Source organism: Malus sylvestris, chromosome 6 (assembly GCF_916048215.2).
Source record: "Malus sylvestris chromosome 6, drMalSylv7.2, whole genome shotgun sequence".
NCBI classification, from domain to species: Eukaryota; Viridiplantae; Streptophyta; class Magnoliopsida; order Rosales; family Rosaceae; genus Malus; species Malus sylvestris.
In genome coordinates this window covers 32807838-32833756 of record NC_062265.1, presented here as the reverse complement: position 1 = coordinate 32833756, position 25919 = coordinate 32807838, and the positions used below count along the sequence as shown (strand labels likewise).

General features: G+C 37.5%; 3 protein-coding genes across 4 annotated transcripts; 1 reads left to right on the top strand and 2 right to left on the bottom strand.

The window, feature by feature from the left end:
* The first annotated feature begins 5475 nt into the window (after positions 1-5475).
* LOC126626083 (leucoanthocyanidin reductase-like) lies at positions 5476-9440 on the top strand. 2 transcript variants are annotated; one of them, XM_050295279.1, is made up of 5 exons: positions 5480-5861; positions 6104-6244; positions 7661-7898; positions 8515-8718; positions 8975-9440. In XM_050295279.1, the coding sequence occupies exons 1-5, from the start codon at positions 5646-5648 to the stop codon at positions 9253-9255; spliced, it is 1080 nt and encodes a 359-aa protein (XP_050151236.1). In that variant the 5' UTR covers positions 5480-5645; the 3' UTR covers positions 9256-9440. The 2 variants fall into 2 exon arrangements, with proteins under 2 accessions (XP_050151237.1, XP_050151236.1); XM_050295280.1 differs by lacking the exon at positions 8515-8718 and having other exon boundaries at positions 5476-5861.
* A 2331-nt stretch (positions 9441-11771) lies between these two features.
* LOC126626081 (uncharacterized) lies at positions 11772-17543 on the bottom strand. Its single transcript, XM_050295278.1, has 14 exons — positions 17023-17543; positions 16135-16225; positions 15939-16023; positions 14885-14969; positions 14608-14677; positions 14044-14113; positions 13734-13779; positions 13359-13608; positions 13071-13276; positions 12848-12922; positions 12633-12702; positions 12407-12487; positions 12212-12291; positions 11772-12131 (listed from the first exon to the last, which is right to left on the bottom strand). The coding sequence occupies exons 1-14, from the start codon at positions 17142-17144 to the stop codon at positions 12053-12055; spliced, it is 1410 nt and encodes a 469-aa protein (XP_050151235.1). The 5' UTR covers positions 17145-17543; the 3' UTR covers positions 11772-12052.
* A 1244-nt stretch (positions 17544-18787) lies between these two features.
* LOC126626701 (DNA mismatch repair protein MSH2-like) lies at positions 18788-24226 on the bottom strand. The gene is made up of 13 exons (XM_050296087.1): positions 24009-24226; positions 23807-23856; positions 23578-23610; positions 22367-23440; positions 21657-22211; positions 21475-21585; positions 21268-21357; positions 21090-21161; positions 20796-20906; positions 20521-20647; positions 20169-20371; positions 19803-19955; positions 18788-19469 (listed from the first exon to the last, which is right to left on the bottom strand). The coding sequence occupies exons 1-13, from the start codon at positions 24055-24057 to the stop codon at positions 19269-19271; spliced, it is 2829 nt and encodes a 942-aa protein (XP_050152044.1). The 5' UTR covers positions 24058-24226; the 3' UTR covers positions 18788-19268.
* Between the last annotated feature and the right edge of the window lie 1693 nt (positions 24227-25919).

The window sequence follows — 25919 nt, the reverse complement described above, 5'->3', positions numbered from 1 at the left end:
TGATTCACTCATTACATGAAATTATTAAGAATCTCAAAATTATGAATTCACTCAAGATCAGTTTGTTTTCGTAAGAACGTCTTATGTGACGATAATGTAACATCTTACATCGCCCAGGGGAGTGATCCTTAAATGTATATTCTCATCCCTATCTAGCACGAAGCCTTTTGGGAGCTCACTGGCTTCGGGTTCCGTAGGAACTCCGAAATTAAGCGAAAAGGAGGCCAGAGCACCCCTAGGATGGGTGACCCATTGGGAAGTTGCTCGTGAGTTCCCAAAAATAAAAACCGTGAGGGAATGGTAAGCCCAAAGCGGACAATATCATGCTACGGTGGTGGAACGGGTCCGGAAAGTGATCTGTCCCGGGCCGGGATGTGACAAATCGTATCAAAGCCAATCCCTGGCCGGAAGTGTGCCGACGAGGACGTCGGGCTCCTAAGAGAGGTGGATTGTAACATCTTACATCGCCCAGGGGAGTGATCCTTAAATGTATATTCTCATCCCTATCTAGCACGAGGCCTTTTGGGAGCTCACTGGTTTCGGGTTTCGTAGGAACCTCGAAGTTAAGCGAGAAGGAGGCCAGAGCACTCCCAGGATGGGTGACCCACTGGGAAGTTGCTAGTGAGTTCCCAAAAATAAAAACCGTGAGGGAATGGTAAGCTCAAAGCGGATAATATCGTGCTACGGTGGTGGAACGGGTCCGGGAAGTGATCCGTTCCGGGGCGGGATCCGGGAAGTGGTCCGCCCCAGGCCAGGATGTAACAAATGGTATCAGAGCCAATTCATGGCCGGAAGTGTGCCGACGAGGACGTTGGGACCCTAAGGGGGTGGATTGTAACATCCCACATCGCCTAGGGAAGTGATCCTTAAATGTATATTCTCATCCCTACCTAGCATGAGGCATTTTGGGAGCTCACTGGCTTCCGATTCCGTAGGAACTCCGAAGTTAAGCAAGAAAGAGGTCAGAGCACTCCTAGGATGGGTGACCCACTGGGAAGTTGCTCGTGAGTTCTCAAAAATAAAACCGTGAGAGAATGGTAAGCCTAAAGCGGACACTATCGTGCTACGGTGATGAAGCGGGCCTGGGAAGTGGTCCGCCCCGGGCGGGGATGTGACAATAATCTGTGATTAAAGTCTTACTAAATCAGTAAAATTAAATATTGACAACGTGTCCTCCACACATGCAGTCTTGTTGTCTTAGATTCCATGAACCACCGTTTGATTAAAATTAAACCATGTATAGGTTAAGCCGGAAATATTTGACTAGTGGCAGGGACTCAACACAATCCCCCACGCATTGCCAACATTCTCCTCATTCTTCTCAGAAGTCGGAACCAAATCATCAAATTTAAACCACTGGTAAACAATTAATCATTACACAGTTACCAATGTTATAAATTCAATCTCATCCAGATTAGGATCCCTTAATTAGTAAATTCCCAGCAAGTGTCGTTGTCCATCGATCAGAAAACGAAACTATAGTTTATAAACTAATAATATAACTTTACAAGTTGATCATCGGTTATTGTTTCATATAATATATACAACTACAACTTACTTCAAAGTTGGAGGACCAAGGATCGTTTTGATTTAAAAAAATGAAATTTTAACGAAAAGTTCCCGATATTATTCATTTTAACGAAAAATTTTTACACTAAAAAGTCAATCCTAATACTATTCACTTTACCCTTTATTTTATCTTTATCGTTAAAACTTAAAGTTTTTAAGCCATTTTCATTAGTTTTCCTATAAAAGAAAACCCTAGCCATCTAGATAGCAAAACAAAAGAATTTTTTTGTCATCGGCTCCTTTAACTATGGGCTCGGCAGCAATCTTCTTCAAAAACATTTTTGGTCTCTTCCCTCTCCCTTTCTGTTTACTTTGTTTGGTGGAGAATCGTCGATGTGATAGTCGTCGTGTTTGGTCCACGCACACAGTAAATACTAAGTTTTGATCCAATTATCACTCTCGATATAGTGTTAAAGTTGTAAGTCAAGGTAGATATCGGATTGCGTCGGAATTGGTTTAGCCAGAACGACAATACAAATTTAGCCCGTGCTATTATATGGCTTTCAGATGTCTAGAAGATGTGGAGCGATGACATGGTGTTATCCTTTTATTTTGTTTTTGTCTAATCATTTATAGTAATTGTCTTGAAGTTTGGTTTTGATTTCTCTCTTTAGGAGAGTTTGCTAGTTTGATTGCTCTCTATACGAGAGTTGCTTGATTTTTAATTTTCGTTTTGATGTGTTACCTCTTTTGGATCTATGTGTGAAGCGTGGAACTATTTGATTTGCTGGATCTACTTCACTTGGGGTTCTGGGATCGTGGCAGTGATTATGTGATCCGATCGACCCATGGGCATTGTACTTTATGTCCCAATATATGATTTGAGATTTTATTCTCACATTATCTCTGTGTAACATGAGGTTTAACTTTTATTGATCAGTGTAATCTTATGGTTCCCAATAAGCTAGGAAGAGTACTTGATGTCTACTCATAGCTTTATTATAATATTTTTAGATCTAATTAGCAAAGATCCTTTAGGGCCGATGATTCATGAGATGTAATGACACACCCCGACCTAAAATCAAGGCGGGTTGGCCGTCACGTGAGGATGACATAGCCATGTGCGCAATGCGGAAGAATAACGATATAAAGAAATGCGAATAAATAAAAACCAAACTGACTAAAACACTAGATAGGATAGGGTGAAAGACAAGAATAAGTGTGACTACACATAACCAGAGTGTAGGTATCCTAAGTGCAGTCCAGCAGGACAAATACTAATTATACAATACCAAAGATGATCCTACATTGGTGATAATCTGTCAGAACCGCCGACGAATCCTCGCAAGCCATCATGAACACTCCTACCTAAAACCTGGAGGGGCGCAAAACAGAAAGTGTGAGTAGGCAAAAACAAAGCTTTTCAAAATCATTTCACTTATCAAAAGTAGTAACCCCTCGCCGTAAAACCTGTATAATTCCTAGAAAATAACATACATGTTTATATCTCAAAACAATATTCGAAATAACAATTCCACAAATATACCATGTCAAATCTCAGCACAAAAATAAGTAAGCCAGGTGAAATAACAATATGAAATAGAATGCCAGCCGGAGTCACCCAAAGTGACCTGTACGACTGGGTCCACAACTCATCAATCAAATCCTGCACATGAGTCGGAACCACCTAATGTGGTCTGTACGACAGGCTGGGTGTAGGATAACAATCTCTAAATGCATCTCAACACAATTACTCACTACCATTAATATACTCACCTGAAACTTACCTGAGCGTCCGTAGCGCCAAGCAACAATATATATAACCATACTAATGACATAGGGAGCATTTGACATAGCATTTCAAAATATAAAACCATTTAATTAAGTTTTCTGGGAAAAATACCAAGTGTATATATATATATATATATATATATATATATATATATATATATATATATATATATACACATACTAAAAACCAAAAGCCCACTCACTGATATGTGGAAGGGTCGTAGCTCCCAAGTCTCACTTGACTATGCTATTCCTCTGGATAGGTCTCACCTATATGTGAAACAACTATTTAAACGTTATTTTAAGCACATAACTAAAACTGGGTAATAACTTCTCAAATGAGGTATTTGAATATACCAACGTGGCCTACTCAACCCCACAAACATCCCCATATTTTTAGAAAAAATTTCTGACGTCCCACGTGCCTTCATGCGCTGGCAAAAGCACGGCCACACGCGCAGACACGTGCCTGGCACACCCACACGCGCTGCCACACGCAGGCATGTGCCTGGCACGCCAAATGGAATCCCTAACGGCGTTAGGGAATATTCCATTAAAAATCATCATATACCATTAAAGATATCTGACTCCGTTAGCATATTCCGTCAACTTTGACGAAATATTCTTCTCCTTCTTCCTTGGTTCGCCTGAGTTTGGCGCCGATGACCTTTGCGATTGCCGAAGTCTGGGAAAATTTTGAACCTTAATATCTCATCCAATTCTCAACCAAAATTCATGAAATTTAAACCAAAATGAAGCTTATGACGAAAGGAACACATCCTTACCACTTTTGGGTCCTAAAACTCACGGAAACTTGCCGGAAAAAGTCTCGATAATCCGGCCACCTTTGCAACTTGCCTAACCCGAGCTTCCCGACGTCTAAAACACTCCAAAACTCTTCCCTAAGCTTCGTGAAGAAGTTCTAAAACTCCCTAGCACCCTAAAACTCGATGAAAAGTCCACGATCACAACAAGTGAACAATGCACCCCATCGGAGCTCCATGGTTCTCAAGTTTTTGAAGTCCCCACATCGAAGGGAACAGATGAGTTCTTGGGCTTGTAGGGAACACGAAAACCACCTCCACAGCCTTGATCCGCGGCTGGTAAAGCTTGTAGAAAGATTGATCGTACAATTGTACGGAAAATGGGAAAATCCGAAAGGGAAGAGAGCAACGGGAGGGTGAGAGTGTGTGTGTGGTCCAGATTTGGCTACCAAACAAAGCAAAAGAAAAAAAAAGCCTAAGTTCTAATTGGGTCCAAATAGTTAGGAAAGAAATTAATTGGTCCAATTCCTTAGCCCACTAACACCAATCACAACCCAACGCTCAAAGGCAAAATCGTCATTCCATGCAATCGAAGACAAAATAGATTATTTTTCGGGACGGGCTGTCACATGTAATATATACATGTTTGTAATATTTTTTCTTCTTCAAATGAAATATCGTCCTTTTCTTTGAAAAAAAAAAACTTTCCAAGAATCGTATTCTAGTGAGGCATATAGCTATATTCACTCAAGGACAGTAATGTTTGTCTCCTAAAAATAATATATATATATATATATATATATATATATATATATATATATATTCAAATACTTTTCTGGTTTCTATATATGCTTAAATGAAACAAAAGAGGAAGATTTTTTGGACTAAGTTGTGGAAATACTCTTGTAAATAAATTCACTGATTGACGCATCTAGCTACCAGTCGAAGGAAGTGATGACGTAGCAAATTAGCATGCTCACTTTTCACATATCCACCTACCAATCATAGCTAAGATGAGTAAAATATCACGTTTCACGCTACACGCATACCTACACACTTACATGTGTAAGTCACAGAGAGAGGGAGAGAGAGGGACTTGGATTGTCTGCCCTCCCATTTCGGTGCCCTTCCCGTGCCCTCCTGTTTTGTGTGGTTACGGTTAAGCCACGTCAATATTTTATATTATTTTTTTATAAAAATAATAAAACAAAAAGAAATAGTAATATAAAATGTTGACGTGGCTTAACCGTGATCACAAAAACAGGCACGAGGAAGGCATCAAAATTGGAGGGCAGACAATCCAAGTCCAGTCCGGGAGAGAGAGAGAGAGAGGGAGAGAGAGAGAGACCCACATGTATCTACCAAACCCCGAAATCCATAATCCATATCTGCAACTATATATCTGCATCTGCATGCATGGAAGAAAGCCAGAAGTCCAATGTGGTAACTTCCTCTTGTCTCTGTGTGTGTTTCCTGTGTGAATCCTTACACCACTAACAAAGGAATTGTAGTCACAGTTGAAACTAGCTTAAATACTTCAACGTCTAAAGTTAAGGGAGGCCGGCAAGCAAACAAACAATCATGTGTGGAACAACTACTCCGAATGTTTCGGATATTGTGAAACATAGGACCCTGATCATTGGATCAACAGGATTCATTGGCCGGTTCGTAGCTGAAGCCAGCCTTCACTCAGGTCACCCAACCTATCTCCTTGTCCGCCCCGGCTCAGTCGTGGGCTCTTCCAAGAGCACCACCACTATCGGGTACTTGCAAGAGAGAGGAGCTATAGTATTAACGGTACCTCTCTCTCTATATATACAAATCCTTATATATGTGAAAGTTTACGCTATTATTTATATCTACTGTATTAAGAACATATGAACATGTCCACAAATGCGGTTAACCACAACCTAAAAAAAATCTATATAACATATTTAATAATATTGCATGTACTACTTATATGTGCTTGCATGTGAATAATAACGGTGTTGAGCTGATTATTGTGATAAATTAATTGGTTATATATACACACGCAAAAGGGCTCCATTGATGATCAAGATTCAATGGAGAAAGTGTTGAAGGAGCACAAGATTGAAGTTGTCGTATCAGTCGTGGGTGGTGCAAGAATTTTGGATCAGCTTATTTTACTGGAAGCCATCAAAGCTGTGGGCACTGTTAAGGTATTATATATAGTTTAATGGTATATCAGTAATAGAATAATAGCTGTGGGCTCTGTTAGTATTATATATAGTTTAATGGTATATCAATAGAATAATGAGTGATAACTTATTTTGTTTTTGCTATGTTGAAACGTCTGTATATACTTGTTTGGTGGCCAATAATAGCTACATTATTGTGCAGTTAATTTTTCTTTACCGTCTTAGACCATCTTCAAATAAGAGATGTTAAATATGCTAATTAGGACTTAAAAAATACATGTTCTCCAAATACGATGTCATATATGATGTGACAGCTGAGTCATTTAACTCCTTACTTTCAAGCTGTGTTTTTTGCCGCAAACAAAAAGATGAAGTTAGATGCCTTTAATTCAAAATTTTAATGCTTGAGTTCCATTGACAACCAATAAGATGAAAACTAAAATCAATTTTAATTATTTTGTAATGGTTAACGTAACTATGAGCCTAATATATTAATAAAATAAATATTTGACACATTTATTGGGAAAAAAAGATTTAACATCTATATTCAATTGGCCACATCACAGTCAAATAAAATTTTGACATATAATATTTGACATCTATGTTGAAGATGCTATTAAACTTTAATATTATGAATTGAAAAAAAAAATCCTATTATGAAATGACATAATAAAGCCCAGACAAAAATACTAATTAAATAAGGGCTTTTTGGCCAAAATGGTCCCTGAGATTTTCGTAACACATAACTTTGGTCTCTGAGATTTAAAATTCAATAGCAATTGTCACTGAGATTGTTCACCATCCATTATTTTGGTCATTCCATTAAAAAACTCCGTTAAGTGGTCCCTGAACCTTTTAACGGAATGATCAAAATGATGGATGATGGACAATCTTATGGACCAAAGTTATGTATTATGCAAATCTCAGGGACCACAATTATGTGTTATGCAAATCTCAGGGACTAAAGTTATGTGTTATATCCTCAACTTAACGGAGTTTTTTAACGGAATGACCAAAATAATGGATGGTGAACAATCTCAAGGACCACTTTTATTGATTTTAAATCTCAGGGACCAAAGTTATGTGTTATGCAAATCTCAGAGACCATTTTGACTAAAAAGCCTTAAACAAGTGAAAATGGTCATGTCAAATAGCAAATAGACATGATCAAGATGGAAAAGGATCCTCGCGGGATCCTTTTCCTGGGGATCTAGGAGATCCTGTGGTCGTTCATTGTATATCGTGCGGTCAGTTTTCATTAGATCCATACGTACAATCATATTAAAACTTTTTTTTAGATTAAAGTACTTTCTTGCAAATTAATAACGATTTAACTAGAAAATTTTGGTATATATCACAAACACATATACCTACGTTCTACATAGCAAGATGGTATCGTTAAGTACATGAACATGATGAAACTAAAATTGTGGACAGAGATTTTTGCCATCTGAGTTTGGGCATGACATAGACAGAGCTGATCCAGTAGAGCCAGGACTAACTATGTACAATGAGAAGAGAAAAGTCAGAAGGGCCACTGAGGCTGCTGGAATTCCCTACACTTACATATGCTGCAACTCCATTGCTGGTTGGCCTTACCATGACAACATTCACCCCGCCGATGTCCTCCCGCCGTTGGATCGATTCCACATCTATGGTGATGGCACTGTCAAAGGTAATTAAGCTAGCTAAAGACTGCTTTAATTATATATTGCATAGTACATATGCATGCACCAATACTAAATGTAGAAGCTCGAGATTTCTTTAAAACTAATGGTTGGTAAGCATACTTACATAAGAAGAGAGAACAGATTTAATAAATGAATATTTACTTTCATCAATTTTTAATAATGACTATCGTCGATCAAATTTGAGCCTACTTTTTTTTAACAAAATGAAAACTAAGTGCATTAGTTAGATTCTAAATGCTAAACATTGAATATTGAAATTTAGAGACCAAAATAAATAAAAGAGTCAATTTAAAGATCTTTTGTGATAAAAAAACAAATCTTAAAAGAAATTACGAAGAAGAGATGTAGCCGGCCGCCATAATTTTGTTTTCTTTTCATATTTTTTGGGTCATAGCCGCCCTTGATTGGAACATGTGAACAACTACAACAGAAATGAAAATTCCAAAAGAGATACAGAGGGAATATACAAATAATACAGGAGACAACACAGTATTCTTTTTCCCATTTTCTGAGGAAGATTAATTAAAAATATTAACACGTAATTAGGACTTTAATTTGTCAAATTCAAAGCTTAATTATTTGGCTAAACTGTCACTGCAGCTTACTTTGTGACTGGTTCTGACATCGGAAAGTTCACCATGAAAACAATCGGTGACGTCCGAACAGTCAACAAATCTGTTCATTTTCGACCACAATGCAACCTGTTGAACATCAACCAGCTTGCATCTTTGTGGGAGAAGAGCATTGGACGCACACTCCCTAGACTCACTGTTACAGAAGACGACCTTCTTTCTGCTGCCAAAGGTGCATATCTTTAATCCAAACCCTACTTACTTTCCGATCGCCCAATAACGAGTTGGCTTTGCGTAACATACAAAATCCAGCAGATCTTGAGTTTAAACGGCTAAGCCTATAGTAACTTGTTGGCTTTGTGTTACATTAATTCAGAATATAACATGTCCTAAATTCGACCGGCATGAAAGAGAGGATATTAATAATAAGTTCCAAGAAGCCATTTTAATTCATTTAATTTAATGGCTAATAAATTACAACTTTGCAGAAATGATCATCCCACAAAGCATTGTGGCATCCTTCACTCATGACATTTTCATCAAGGGCTGCCAAGTAAACTACGACATAGAAAACCCTAACGACATTGAAGTCTGTTCTCTCTATCCCGACACACCATTTCAGACCGTGGAGGAGTGCTTCAAAGATTTTGCCACAAGGGTTGTCGTCGTTAATGTTCCAAAAGTAGCTGAAAAATCAAAGAGCAACGATTTCATCGTCGTGCCGAATGCTAAACCAGAAGCGTTAGTTGTTGCACCAGCATCAGCTTGATCAAAGCAAGGTTAATCTTAGTTCTTCTTATCAATCTGCTCAAGTAAAAAACGAATAATGAATGTACTGTATCCGGTCGATAAGAATAATGAATGTACCGTATCCGGTCGATCTTTTCCCTTTTCTGTTATTGTAGGAAATAAGTTTGTCTCGAGGAAATTATGCACTATTTTGTCGATCTTTAACTTGAGGAGGGATTTTTCAAACACAATCTGGTATACTAAATGTAATAATATGATTGGTTAGAAACTTAAAAAAAAATCTAATCAATTGTATTATAACACTTGAGAGTATCGTGACGTGTCCCGGCACATTGAAAATTGTCTCCAACTTGATAGTCAAATGATGCAACTAGTGAACAGTCCAAGATTGTGGGAAATAAATGAACTACTTATCTATATAGAGTTTCAAATGAAACTTACCTTCGGGCAATTGCTTGTAACTTGTTGGCTTTGCGATATAATTAAAGATGAAGGAATTATGGATTTGACTGACACCCAATTAGATCATTATAAATTTCTTGCCTCGAATTTGTTTTCTTAACTTGGTATGTTAGGGTGAGTGTTAGGTGCTAACGGTGATAAATAATGCACATTTTGATAAATTTAGAAACTTTAGGTAACAATTTTTATTTCAAGGACCATAATCCAGTGAAAACGAGCAAAAAATCCCATGCGATGCTGCGGGTTTACAACTCTAGTTCAACATAATTACAACAATGTTTACAATTATGTTATTACATGTATACAACCATACTTACAATCCTATTTACACATATATACTAATCAGCATTTAAAACTATTTGAAACGGGGAGGGAGTTTTACCTCAATACAAAACATGATAAAATTAAACATATCTCCATGTCATTCATTCTGCATTTTGATCCCTCCTCTTATAAATTAGGATGAATGCTGCACATGGACCGTCGATTACCACCGCAAAGAAGGAATTCTCCATCATCACCACCATTGGTGCTCTCTTCCTACTTTCGTTTGCCCAGAAATTTGGAGCCTGTGTACAACCAAAAGTGCGGATTTCTACGTCCCAGCTATATACAATTTACTTGAGTTTCTCAAAACCTAATGCAAACAACTAATTTGGCTAAAATTTGTCCCTCATGTATTTTCCTCATCTGAAAAACTAATATAAGGTTCTAACCATACTACCAAAACCTCTAAACATCTACAATCAGCGCATCGGACAGCATAACACCACTTTCAACAGCTAACAAACTCATCATCACGTAGCAACAACATCCCTGTTAAGCAGCGCCTGGGTTTAAAGAAACGGAAAATGAAATCAGATAAGTAAACATATTCAGATATTTTCCTGATGGCTTCAACCTACAAAGGTAAAAACAGAACATCAAAAATCATGCAAGTAAGTGTCCCTGTAGAACCTTTCCAACTGACGAAAAATAAAGGAAGATATCGAGACTGACCAAAAACTCGATTTCAACAAAATCTATTAACTGCACATCTTTGTTCTTCTCAGCAACCTGTTAGTTGTAAATTCAAGGATGAACATAGTATAGTAAGATTGTTAATTCATAACACGAACCAATCGATGTTACTGGTGCAAATATAATCACCTAAACCTAATCATCTTATATTAAGAAGACATCATACAATAACAATGAATGCTTTACACTGTGGAAGTGAAGCAGCTTTCATTTGCCAATTTCTCAAGCGATAATGCAAGCTCCATTGCTGGACAAAAAAATAAGGACCGAGAAGACATCAAATCCAACGCAGAGAGCAGATAAAATTGAACCCAAAAGGCAAAAGCCTTCTCTAACAAATAGATGCATACAAAGAGTCGTTTGGGATATAGATATGGGTGTACCTGGAAGAACAGAGACGCACCAAGTCGGAGAGAGCGAAGAGAGATAGTGGAATTTTGAAGGAATACTGGACAACGACGAACTGCGCAGCCAGAGCAGTTCGAGGGAGTGATTCCATTACGAGAGACAGTTCGAAAAAAAGTATCACAGGAGGCATCTTCATTCTTCACTAATAGCACCAATCCAGAACTTTAAAGCAGCACAGTGCAACAAAAGCTAATCCATATGCAGCTGAACAATTATCTTACAAGTTTTCACTTGATATGAATTATAAAAATAAGAAAAACAACACGTACACCATGCCCGTTTTCGTCATTTCACTGTGCACGTAAGAAAAAGACAGAACAAATTAAACAGTAAATTGGGGTATTTCCGCTCTTTCATTGTGCTTAGGAACAATGAAGCTCCTTAACTGAGTTTTATTTTAGTATATATAGAATGTATCCTTCGTAACACTCACTTATGATTGACGGTATATTTTTGTATTGAATGAAATTGTGAGAAATGCTGCAACTTTCAGTTCTTTCAATTCAACTGTCGAAAATTAAAAAAAGTGCGTATGAAGTAAAAAATTTAAACGAAATACTTTTTTCTCAAATCTCCTATGAAATGACCTCCATCTTTTGTATCAATTTCCCGGAATATTGACGTCATCCATGCTACCATATCGCATACGAAAACAAACTTGTTATGATAGTAATTCCCCCTCTGTATATTTACAGTTTCAAAAGGTAGAAAAACTGAGAGAAAAAAGCTACTCAGTTTTAGTAAAAGTGACTGCACATCCTGTATCTCCTATAACCCTTTGCCTTGCTTAACTAGCACCAGAAAAACTCCATGGAAGTTACAGTATAATCTGTGCTCAGAACATGTGCTGAATCAAGGTTATCGTCCCGCTCTATGTACCCCAGTTCCATATTGTAAACATAATTCGACGCAGGGTGGATTTAAACCTAAACATCATAGACAGGTAAGCGCTCCTCGATTGATTCACGGCATATCGGGCACTTTTTACACTTGTTAGAGCAGGAACTGCACGATATTGAAAAACAATGAGCACGAATACATCTATATCAAATTGACAAAAAAGCATAGCAATAATATGATTGTACCTGCAGAGGACGCGATGTCGACATGGTAGCAGGACCACGCTGATCTCTCCCTCAAAGCAAACGCGACATAACACTTTTTCCTGACCAGTAGAGTGTCATAGAAAATTTCAATCACAATCGAAGATCTCCAGATTCTGAAAATGAAATAACACATGCGCATGCGCTACAACTAGTTACGGATGGAGATCAGATTACATTTTGAAGTCTTTCGTACTCCTGCTGGCTGTATTTGGTGATTTCTGTCTGTTCACCAAGAGCTGCTTGAAGTCTCCAGACCTAATCACAAACAATATTAACAACATAAAGGAGGGAGAGGAAAAAATTGGCCAATACACATACAAATTGTAACTTAATTATTTTTTGGACTGATACAAATCATAATGCTAGCGAAAAGCAACAAAAAGGAAGGCGCTATGATCACCTCCTCAGTGAGATCCTTCTTGGGCATTTTCTTCACTATCTCAGGTGGATAACCAGAAAAAGTGTTATATCTGCATTTTAGGAACCAAATATACAAATGTCAGAAACGCTACATCTAGAAGTTTTATGAATTTGTTAATTACCCTAAGATAGTTCAAACTGCAAACTGTAACACATTTGAATAAATTATACATAGAAGACAAGAACAATACTAACCCTGAAGCCCCCTCATGAAACAGTCTGGCATCTTCTTCTGGACTTCTTTCATCAATCGACCACCAGCCCAGTAGCCTGCAGTAAACAATTTTAATCATTCCATAGGATATTTACTGCACCTACTGCTTATATAAGTCCAATGGGTTGAAATCTTCTTATTAAAGATCTTTTCAGAACAGGGAAGAGTTGATAAACAAAAAAAACAAAAACAAAAGCTTTCTACCTAGAACCACGGTGCAAAAACCCGAAGCAGTCATGAGCTCTTGAAGAAAATCTAAAATATAATCCGGTGCCAGCCTCAGTACGCAACAAAAGGACAATTTTCTCCACCAACCTACATGCAGACAATAGTACACCGGCACCTTGGAGTAAAAATAGAGGAGAGAAGAGAACTGGAAGTGGGATATGTCTAGCATTTGCTGGGGTTCCCTGAAATTTGAAGTTACAGAAGGTTGGTTAATAAGATTCCCCAAAATGTAGCCATGAACCACAACCCAGAAACATGACATACCTCAAGGCGCATACAAAGGAGAACTTGAAAACCAATCACGGGAATTTTCATAAGATGCCCACCAATATCTTGCAGACCACACATTCTATCGTGATTTTGATCCTCTTCTGCTGAAACTACTAAACCGCTATTCCAGTCAAGATATCTAATAGTTGTAGAAGATGAAGTAGCTTCTCCTGAATGAGCACTTCTATGAATCACTGGATTAGACCACTTTGTACAGACAAGAAAGGCAAAGCATTCTGCAATACTGTGAAATATATGCACTTCTTAGTCAACCAAAATAGAAGCAGAATCTCTAATTTATATATGAAAGCACCGGAAAATGTACGTGCGAAATAGGATATGTAGGCACAAGAGGCAAAAAAACTGTACCCAAAATTTATAAATAAATCCCACCAACCAAGAGCATCTACATCACCTGCACATTTCATATGAGATAGATCTCAATTAGTGAACATTAAAACACTCCCTTGGACTCTCTCTCTCTCTCTTCCCCACCACATACATATATACATGTATACAGTGAGAATTCTATATGTAAGTATGTATATATAAGATGATAATTCTTTGGATCAATTAGACTATCCAGAGAAAGGATATTACAGATGAGTAATAAGTGAAGACACCAATTTGACGGCATTTTTCATTGTTACATTTGACAGCAAGGAGTTACAGAAATTACCGCATAACTTCAGCAGGGTGAACACTGTAGCAGCAACAAAGAAAACCATGGAGATTGCTACCCAGAAATGCTACAAGAAATACATTCGGAAACCATAAGTGACACTTCCAAAATTGACTTTCTAAAAATAGGTAAAACAAACGTTTAAGTTGAACAGAAAGTAAGACAGGAGGGAATTTCAAAAGGCACTTCGTACTCTCACATCAATTATTAAATCAATACTTACTAAATAGGAAAAACCACCCTAAAGTGAAACTATTTTCCCACTATATCTGAAAGTTAAGGATAACATAAATAGACATGCCAAGATGTCATTACAGAAGTAGTAAGTTTGGACAAGAAAAATGGACCAAGTAGAAAAGGATAAAACAAAATTGCAAGAAATATCATAGGAAAACTATTCATTTCCACTTGAGAACCATGGCAAGAAACTTTTGGAAATCTTGTAGGAAAAGCTAACCATTGCTATCATCTGTATGACACTATCTTCTACACATATTAATGATGGTATGAAAAAGTTTGTTAATCCTTGGACAGTTTATCAACTAATGAAATAAAACCTACAGGAAGTGTTTCCCATATTGTCTCATCACTCATGCTTTCATCATCCCCTGGCATTAGAGCCCTGCACATCCTGTTAAAGAAATGAATATCGATTAAAATCAGCAGAATACTAGGGGGGGAAAGGAAAGTGACAAGGGAGGTATGATTAACACGATACATATTTCCATATTCTTAATTATATAATACGTTTTTGATATGTTCTCCCAATAAAAATAAGCAGTGATCTGTTATACTAAAAGATGAGATACAACAGAATAATGTATGTCAAAAGAGATACCTGAAATTGTCAATTAGAATAATTATTTCGAATGCCAGTAAGGGTAGAAAGACAACCTTCAAGTTGACAGCTGCAAAACCATGAACTGCACAAGAGATAACTATTTAGGGTCTTGCACTAGGACCTACCATGCATGGACACAGACACAAGGACATGACATGACACGACATGGGGATAAGTCAAATTTCTAAAAATGAAGACACGATCGGCAAATTTATATAATAAAACATATATTTAAATAACAATAAAAAAAATTAATCACCCAAATTTAAATTTATATAATTCAAACTCTCAAAAAGAAAGGATGGTAGTGGTGTAGATCTGGTGGGCTATGTGGTTTTGTGAGTTTTGAGCTTTAGTCCCATTTAAACCCTAAAAAAATAATAAAAGAAATAATGTGGTGTCGATTTTCTCTACAGAAATAAACGAAATGGCATGTCGACCTCCCACCATATCACATCATCTTCTTCACGAGGCCTCCTTCCACCAGATCGCGTCATCTCAGTGCTAGGCCTTCTTCCACCAGATCGCATCATCTTCTTCGCAAGGTCTCCTTCCACCAGATTGTGTCATCTCCGTCGTGAGGCCTTCTTCCACCAGATTGTGTCAAAAGGCCATGGCGGGGATATCCGTATCCAAACCGTCGGATACCCGTATTCATCTGTCAAATGCCGTATCCGTTGATACAGATACGTATCCAATGCGTATCCGACCGTATCGGAGGCATATTGTATCCATTCACGTATCCGATACGTGATACGCGACAGAACTGCCGTATCCGTGCATCGTAGACTAGGACTCATTCCATTATGCAAAGGTGAAATCCTTTTAGTAACAGGGCATTTTTTAAGCCATACTGGTTCAGTAAGGAGTTGACAGTTTGATGCATTAAAAGAAAAATAAATAAAGTTCATTCTGTTCAACATCTTCTGCATACATTTCCCACTCATGAAAGTAGGTATCAGTCCCAGCATACATTTCCCACACATGAAAGTAGGCATCAGTCCCAAAAACTATTTTTTCAAGGATAAAAAGAAAGAAGTTGGGTGCATACCGGAAACACTTTCAAGATATATACAAAGGAGCAACTCAAATGCAACTAGCAATGGTGTAGCGGCAATAGCATGACATGGTGCCCACTGTACAGTACAACAGAGAAAATCTTAGTGGTGCATATTCACAATTTTTTATGATAAATTATAGTGTGGTGAAAATAATCTACTGAATTGCAACGAAATACAATGACATACATGACGACTGTGTGGAACTGAAGGAGCAGGTAGTGAGAATCTTCCTCGGGCAACAACTGCATGAAATATCCAAAGTGGAAAGAAAATTATCCTGCAACCAAAACACAACACATTCAGAAACGAATCAAAGTGATTGATACTAAGAAGACACATGCCCTCGGGTGGTGGTTCTAAACTTCTAATTAACATATGCATTTAAATGAAAGTCACCTATTCTCTATCTAACTTTCACAACGAAATCTCTTCCAGGAGGTGCCAATACCGCTATCAGTTGGTAGACGGTTTCCTAAAGTACGTAGCACACAAAATGGGCAACGGGTGTTCTGACCATTGGCACGAAACAGTTCAATACAAGCTCTTATCTATTTTCTTCAGAGTTCTAACCAAATAATTCGTATGTTAATTAAAACGCAGAACGAAAAGAACACGGACAATAAACCTTCATCTGTAAGAACGAAAATTTCGAATCCCGTTCGTATTAAAGAACCCTCCTTGATCCTAAACGTGTACTATCTATGCCACCAGTGAACTATTTTCCCAATCTATAAGAAAACCAATTCCTTTCTCCACTGTAAATATCATCAAGTTAGTCTTTTTATCTCATTTTTTTTCACACCAACTGCCATTTCTCCACCAAATTACACACTTTCAAATTTCATTTTCTCACCAATTACAACAAAAATTCAAACTTGTTTCCTTTTCTTCTCAATAAAATTTACACTGTTCACATGCAAACCAATTTTCCATCAAACCAAACAAACCCCATCACCTGCCTCATCAATCAAACAAAAAATTTCCCAAACTTTCCCACCCTAAAATTTAGACAATTCCATTCAAATTAAACAAAAATACAGCTGAAATCAGAGGAGAGAGAGAGAGTAAACGGACCACCAAGAGTAGGAGGCGGCGACGCCGTCCAGCTTGAGAACGAGCAGTAGCGTGAAGGAGAAGAGGAGGCTGTGGGCCGCCAGGGCCTGCACGGACTTCAACACTCTCCGCCAGTTCATCATCACCGTAAAACGACGTCGTTGGCTGCGAGCCGAGACTTCAGATTGTGAGAAATTTCAGAGAGACGTTGCTGTTCCAGTAGGCGCCATTGAAACGAAAGGGCCACGAAAATATTCTCTCTCTCTCTCTCTCTCTCCTTCCTCTCTTTCGTGTCCCCTTTCTTTCATGAATAAAAAACAAATCGCATTTACTCTCTCTCCTCTGAAAAAAACATAAAATAAATAAAGTTACGGATATTGTTTGCTTCCACTCCACGGCAAAGTGACGGCACTGCGGCGGAAACGGCCGGCGTGGCCTGCTCCGACTGAGCTCTTTCCGATTCGGGCACCCGGATTGTGCGGTCCATTTTAGCACTGAAAGTTTGGTACGTCTACTAAAAGTTAAAGGTACAATATCCATATCATCTTATCTTATCCAGCCCATGAAAGGAAAAAACAAGTCTTAAAATTGGATCATTTTCCTTCTATGATTTAGTACTGGTTCGGTATTGAGATGATTTTATACAAAGTAAGTATAAAAAAAAAGTTGAGCTTAAAAATGTGTTTGGTAAACATTGAAAAACAGTTTATTTTCACAGTTTTGGATGAAAAAAAACTGAAAACGAAAAGCAGTAAAAATGAACTTATTCTCACATCACAATAGAAGCAAAATCAGTTTTTTTTTAAAGCACAGCAATACCAAACTTCGTATATCATCAATCTCACTTTCGGATTTGGTTATTAATTTCTTTCTTTTAATGTTTTCAAAAGAGGATATTGGTTTAATCTTCTTCAAATCTACGGATTATTTTTACCAATTTTGATTTAACTTCAGCACCGTACATCATCACTGGATAATGAATCTTGTTTGTTCTGAATCCTCTCACTCTTTGCGTCATGTTCCACATAATTCATTCGTGCTTCTTATCCTATGTTTGTCTGATGCCCTAGTTCTACAGACGGACCGCATGCTCTACTTGTTGGACTTCTTAATCGGTAACGAAGTCTTTTTGGTTTCCCAAAAAAATAGATAATCGTGACTTATTACTAGTTATTTTATTTAAAAAAAATGTTAAAAAGATTAAAAGGTGAGTGGAAATCACTACTGCGAATATTGTAGCTGATTATTGGTTTGGTATTACTGTGCTTTGAAAAAAAGATATTTCTGCTGTGCTTGTGAGAATAAGCTTATTTTTGCTGCTTCACGTTTTCAGATTATTTTTTTTCATCCAAAACCGTAAAAATAAGCTGTTTTTAAATGTTTAACAAATATTTTTTTTAGTTCAATTTTTTTTTATATCTATTTTTTATAAAAGCACATCCGTATCATCAAACCAATAATTTGGCTAATCGGGGTACAATTATGTTGGAGTGATATGACAACCAGCACGTACAATTACGTTGGAGTGACAGCCCCAAGCGCGTACAACTTTAGGTGTCCAATTGTTACAGCCCACGAGGTAAGGATACTTATCTCCTCCCTCAACCTGGGTTAAAGATAAGTATTTGTTATCGTGCAGCTTGAAGTTACAGGCTGTGAGATTATCAGCAATGGATAAGCAACGGGATGAGTCGAAGTCTCTAGCATCGTTCATATTTATCTTTGACAAATCGAATCTAAGATCTTTCATTCACAAATGAAGAGAAACAATACTAGATCGTAGTACTAAGTAGCAAAAAAAAAAGCATTTGATGATATTTTAAACGTACCAATGTACTCTGAATTGAACACGAGTTGAGATCCTCGTCCAAGGACCATGAAATTCAGACTAATCAAGTTGAATCATGCAGTTCCTATTTACCTATTTCACCGGCTCATCTCACACAAAACAGATTCGGATTCCGAGAAGTGAAATCTGGAGAGGATCTCAAACTCCAGAACACAAATTACCACCCAACACCTACTTTTAACTTTTTTAAGAACAGTTCCAAACAAAAGCTCAACTGATATGAACAGACAAACACGGCCCGCCAAATGATCCAACGGTCGAGCTCTTGGATCTCCTCGCCAGAGGGCCCAGCCCATAATAACCAAAACAATGCAGAAATATGTTTGGTGCAGTTGCATACATCCCAAAACATATACACAAAACAAGCTTTACGTGCATCTCACAACATAAATTACCGGTCCCTCCATCTGAAGAACGACTAGAAAAACTGCTGGAGCCATTGGGAATTAGCTGCATCCTTTTGCAACTCATCCTTCATCTTGCAAACTCTTTGCAGAGCCTGCTTTAAATCCATCGTCTCCAATGGCAGATTAGAAAACTCCTCCAGAAACTTGTGCGCCCGAGCAGCTCCTTTAGACGTATCACCAGCGTCGTGCTCTCTCTTACGCTTCAAACCAACCTGTAAACCGAGATTTTTCAATCAGACACCTTTTATTGATAAAATCCAAAGATTAAACAAATTCAGATCAATTCTCTTTGCTAAATACATCTTGACTTGTTTATTGGGCTAATCAAGTGCGGAAAGAATGATGCTTAAAGTTTCTATACTAGTGTTGCGGTCCGGTGCCTGTGAGCAATGTATCGATCTAATAGTGCGATGCAATTCCTACTAGTACTCTATGCATCCGAGTTCAAAGAAGTCAATGTACATTAGATTTGTATCATCAAACACCAAGGTAAGGCAACGCAAGAAGTTATAGCGTTGTTAATTATTCCAAGATATAGTCATCACCTCTTCTGTAGCATCATTTGGCGTGACTGTAGTAGCAGAGAAATCCTCCAGTTCAGCAGCTTTTTCTCGAGCAAGGGAAACAACACTTTCAGGAAAGTTTGCAAACTCTGCAACTTGAATACCGAAACTTTGATCACAAGCCCCTGGCTCAACCTGGAAAGTATGATCAAAACAAGAAAATGAGTGAGTTCAGTTTTGCACAACCAAGATCGCATGCACTAGCATAAAAACAAAGAGAAAATGGAAGAAACATTATAGAGCTTAATTGCAAACATAAGTACATGACATCTACCTCCAAATCAACTACATGAGATTCTGGAAACGACAACATAAATAATCTAGACAAGAACTAGAGAATACATCTACCTTGTACAGCATAGTCAACTTGCGGCTTGATGAGTCAATATGTGCACTAACATGATAGTTTGCTACGCCAACAATTTGCTTCATATTAGTGTCCTCAACGACATTTTCATGAGCTAAAGCAGTTAATTCATGAAAGTGGGTTGCGAATAAGGTAGGTGCTTTAATCACTTCAACAAGGTGCTCACAAATGGCCCAAGCTAAACCTGAGCACCATAGCAAATACTGATAAGACAATGCTGTAAACATTTCTATCAAGTGTAACTAAATGTATCATGCATTAACAAGACTGTAACATAAAAAATTAGCAGTATCAAATACATTGGAAAAAAGAAGGTTCAAGAGTTAAACCAACCGAATCCATCATAAGTTGAAGTCCCTCGGCCTAACTCATCAATAATTATTAGTGACTTGTCTGTAGCTCCTTTCAGTATAGATGCAGTCTCAAGCATTTCTTGCATAAAGGTAGAAACTCCACGTAGCTAGAAAGAAGAAGAAACAGAATTAAATTTCCAAAATGGAAAGACAAAAATCTCCAGCGGAAGATAAGAAGACTACAGAGAACTAAAAGATCATTTAAATATCGTAAAAAGAAGTTCAAACTTCAAGAGAATATGCCAGGAAACTCACTTGGCAGTCGCCAGCTCCCACCCGAGCAAAAATGCAATCACGAACAGAAATGCTAGCTGAGTCACAAGGAACGAAACAACCAACTTGTGCCATCAGAATATTCACACCAACCTGCCAGTGCAAAGAAAATTCAGTCACTTGTTAATAGTGATTAAAGCATTTGGAATTGAGCATGGATGTGGGGTGTCCAATTTTGGTGACACGAGCCACATATCAAGTGCAAGAATGTAATAGTTGCATGGAAAGTTATGGAAGCAGTAGAAGAAGCATTTGACTAAGTCACTAAAATCACACCTGTCGGATAAATGTTGATTTACCACCCATATTGGGTCCTGTGATGATTTGGAACCAACTCTTTCCTCTCACCTAATCAGCAGAAATAGTAACAAGCACATAAGAACCCATCCAACTTATAAATTCACCAATATCTTGTTCTTTTTAATTTGTTTTTCCTGGGTTCACAAATACTCACAAGTTTACAATCGTTGGGTATAAAATTCACCCAGTCCTGAGCCTCCACACAGGGATGTCTACTGCCTTCTAATATAATATCCCCTTCATCCTTTTATAGCCAATAGCACAATAATTATTGTCAAACTATACAATGTAATAACAAGGGAAAAAAAACATTATTGTTATTCCGTAAGAAATAGAAAGAAAACAAAATGTCTCTAATTACCGGTGGCGTGATGACTGGCCTAGTGTAAGGAGTAGGACAACTAGAGGCCAAATCAGCAAAACTAAGTAAGACATCCAATTCAGAGAGCAACCCAGCTACAGACCAGAACACCTGGAGATGAAAAATCCTTTAATCCAGAACAAGAAATAGGATTAAGCACAAAACACAGCAAAGTATACTACCTCAGAGAAAGTTGTTGTAGTTTGAATAACTCGGTTAACAAGCTCTTTCTGACAACTCTTATACTCTTCAACTATTCTTTGATACTGATCCCCTAACTTTTTAAGCTTTGTGTTGGTAAATTTCACTCCATCCTTTCGAGTTTCCAGGACAATGAATTGTGTTGTGAGCTTCTTCCGTATTTTTGGCTCTTCCTTCTTTGTGATTCTGAAAACATGTCCAAATTGTGTACCTTTATCTAATTTTAAAGCCTTATCTAAGGCGAGATCGAGATCATTGGCAGTTTGTTTGTGCAAATTCTGTATTTGGTGCTCCAACGACTCTTGCTCTTCCTTCAGTGCAGACAGTGCTGGGTCATAACTAGATGATATCATGTGCTCTCCATTCTCAAGTTGATCAAGGTCAACAGCAGCTTCCACCAGAGCAATGAACTTATTTAAGTGGCGATCATCAGTCCATAACTCAAGGGGTTCCCAATACCTTTCCTTGGTCAGTGAGGAGAACTGTCCATCATAGCGTTCTAGGGCACTCTTAATGTAGGGAAGTCTTATACACGACTGCACTCGAAAAGGAAAAATGAGTCAGCTTAAATGCATAGGTACACCTATAAGATAACTACATTATACTAACATTTTGTTTTACAAATATTCATATATGATCTTACCAACAGAACCTCAACATGGTAGATAACCTTATAAGACATAGATTGTACCTGATAAAGTTTCACAATATGCTGCAAACCAGCTCGTTTCTTCTCAAGATTGTGCATCAGCCGCTCGATGTCTGAAATTCTTTTCAGATGCTGCCTCAAATCTTGGCGAAGTGCAGGATCCTCCACAAATGCTTGTACCAAATCTAGCCTCGAGTTGATTTCATTTACATCCAATAAAGGCTGTTTTAGCCACATGTGCAGTAATCTTTTACCCATTCCAGCAGTACAAGTCCTATTCATAAGACCAAACAAACTGAAATTTTTGTTTGCATCAGTTTTGCTTTCCAGGACATTGAGTGCCCTCATAGCAGCAGAATCTAACCTCATATAGCTATCAAGATTATATCTTTGAATGCTATAATTTCCATAATTGCTCTCGTCAGCAAGTAATTCTGCATAAGAGAGCAATGCCCCCAATGCACCAGGTGCAAACTCAAACCCTGACACAAAATCTCGAACTGGTTCAATGGAGCCTTTGACAAGCCGACCGAGATCCTGAACCAAATCCCTCATCTTAAATTCAGTCTTCTTCCTCTCGGTTAACATCACACCACATCTACTCAATGCATCATGCAATGTTCTAATTTCGCTAGTTTTGCCACTCTCTAAAGGCAGAAGGCATTCCTTGCAACCAAGTGCAACTAAAGCTGATTCCACATTTGTAAAGTGACTATCATCAATAAATTCAGCTAATCCAAGTACTCGTTTAGTTAGATCAACATATCCTAACCCAACTGTGCAACCATTTTCCCGAAAGTTAGGTAATAGCGCAACAACCACTGGGGTATCCTGCATCTCATTGTTGGCAAACAAAACATCTTCGAAACTGCCAAGGTTTCCAGGCGTTCCACTTTTCACCAGCTTCCAACTTGATCCACTACCCTCGTAAATCTCAAGAGTATGGTCTGTTCTTTCCAGTAGTATATCACGCGTAATTGTCTCAAACATATTTTTACTAACACTCACACTGGATAGGCCATTAGATCCGCTACCCAACTGCCGTAAAGCAGTGGTGGTACGGTAGTAGGTCTTTGCGATGAAAGTGGCATTTTCACCATGAGCAGTATAGTAGTCCTGAGATAACAAGTCACATGAACTGATCAAAATACAGTTACAATAAGAATAACGAGAATCCAATAGAGATAATAGAGGAGGCCAAGGGGAAAATAAAATAAGGGAATGCACAAAAGAAAGCCGGAATACAAACTGACCCGACGATCAAACAATCGAATAGCTCTTGAATCCTGCAAAAAAATAAACAGAACAAAAACCCAAATAGTCAACCGGAAAGTAAATGCAATGAAACGAAATCAAATCTAATATTTAAGCCTATTTCAACCTCAAGCCAAATTAATTCAAATAAATAAATAAACAAAACATGATTTTTATCACTTTCAATTTCAAGAAATTAAACAGACAGCTAGGGTTTTGAATACTCACATTGGGGAGGGTTTTGAAGAATGAGAGAAACCCTTGAGATTGCTTTGCATCTACACAAATTGCAGAAAATATATAAATACAGAAACATATACATACAAATGAATTGTAACAAATATATGTATGTATATATACACACACACACACAAAAATAACTGAAATAATTAGTGAAAAATGCAAAGCTAGGGTTTTTGCGAGGCTTTACCTAGCTTGAGCTCGGGAAGCTTGCTGTGGTCCTCAAAATTGGCATCCATGGCCGATTCGCGGTTAGGGCTTTCAACTCTCCGACCAGAAAAGGGAGCTCTTCGTGCCTCAAAGTTTCTGAAAGTGTGGGTTTTGCACAAGAAAACGATATGAACTTTAATGGAGTTTGGGGATTGGCGGGAAAGAGACGAGGGGCCGCGGGCTTTTGGAGAGCCGCGCGTGTGCCACGCTCGTTGTAGTTCTTCGTACTGAACTGAAATCTGGCGCGTGGGGTTTTCGAATGTTAGTTGGACCTGGGCCGGCCCAAGAAGGCCGACATTTCTCGATCCAATGCTTTTGAAAGCAATGTGGCAATTTGGAATTTTATGGACACGTTTACAAGAAATGCTAATGAGAATTTTTTTAAAGTGTGGCTCTTCATAAATTTTATGTCATCGTATAGTTTAACATTATTTATGTGTCAACATAATAAAACATTATGCTAAAAAAATAAGAGGGCAAAGAGTTCATGAAAAGTCTCATTTTTCAGAGTCTCCTTAGCATTTCTTTTACTTATAATAATTGATTGTAAATAATATAGCATTCGTGTTCATGTATTTACTAATAACTAAATGAATGAAAAAGCAGGTAACCCTTGTTAGTTTGAGTATGAAATATCTGAAAAGTGAAAGCACGCGATAAATAAACAATTGTTTATCTCATATCCATTGTTTCTTATTCAACTAAGTAAAGATGTCTGAAATTATTTGAGGTAATGCTAGAAAGATTATTTATTTAAATTATATTTTATAAAGTGTAATGATAGAAAAATCAAATGTGTATATCAAATGATGTAGACGCTGATTATGAATTATTACTTAATTGTTGATTAACATGTTTATTTCCTATTGGTTCAAATTTGGTTTAAAATTTTGGTCTCTCTAGCCTTATTCTTTTGTAAACCATCTGACGTGATTGTTTATGATTGTATTATTTAAGTGTTGATTAACGTACTTATTTTCTCTTTTGTAAGATATCACATAATTTGTAAATTTAGTTTAAAAAATTAATTTACCGAGCATTACTCAATGATTTGGCTAACGATATTGTGTTGTACCCGCCTTATAAGAACTTGTCCTATCCCCTAGGAATGTATTAGACCCACAAACAAACAAAGGAAAAGAGAATCTTAATAAAAACACAGAGAAAAAATGTCTTCGATCTGTGATAGAAAACATGATATATGATCAAAATTGTACTGAGCAGACAAGAACCTTTTCATAATTTTCTTATCCGGATGTTTTTTTGTTTTTTTCTTTCCCAATCCTTTGCTAAAACGTGTCCAGATAGAAGTTTGCTTAGACCATTATTTTCTCCCACCATCTATTTTTAGATTTTTTGCGGGCATTAATTTCAATATTTATATATACTGATGAACAAAGGCATAATACATAATATTTCTGAAGTTTTCTGAAAACCCTAAATTTTTCCAACCCTAAACTGTGTGCATCTCCTTGGCACTATCTTCATAAGTTATTCCGTTGGTTTGAACATCTAATCACACAAGGGCCGGCCTACTGTAATATAAGATAATATTGGCATGAAATTATATGGCAATTTATATATCTAATAAAACCCTAAAAAGAAGCTGATATATATACATGTGTGTGTGTGTGTGTGTGACATGCAGAAACCCTAGCTAGCTACTTGATAAATAACAACACAAAGTGCTTACGGAAGAAGAACATCAAGGGCTTTGCGCACAGGAAGCATGAAGGTACAGCATCGGCTATAGAATCTTAGGTAGCACGCATGCCTATACAAAGTCGTCATGTCACCAATCAGAAACTTGGGGTCAGATACTAACTCCATGCTTGGCTCATGAATTTATATATATAGTATATTGTTAATGTGGTACAATCCACGGTCCACC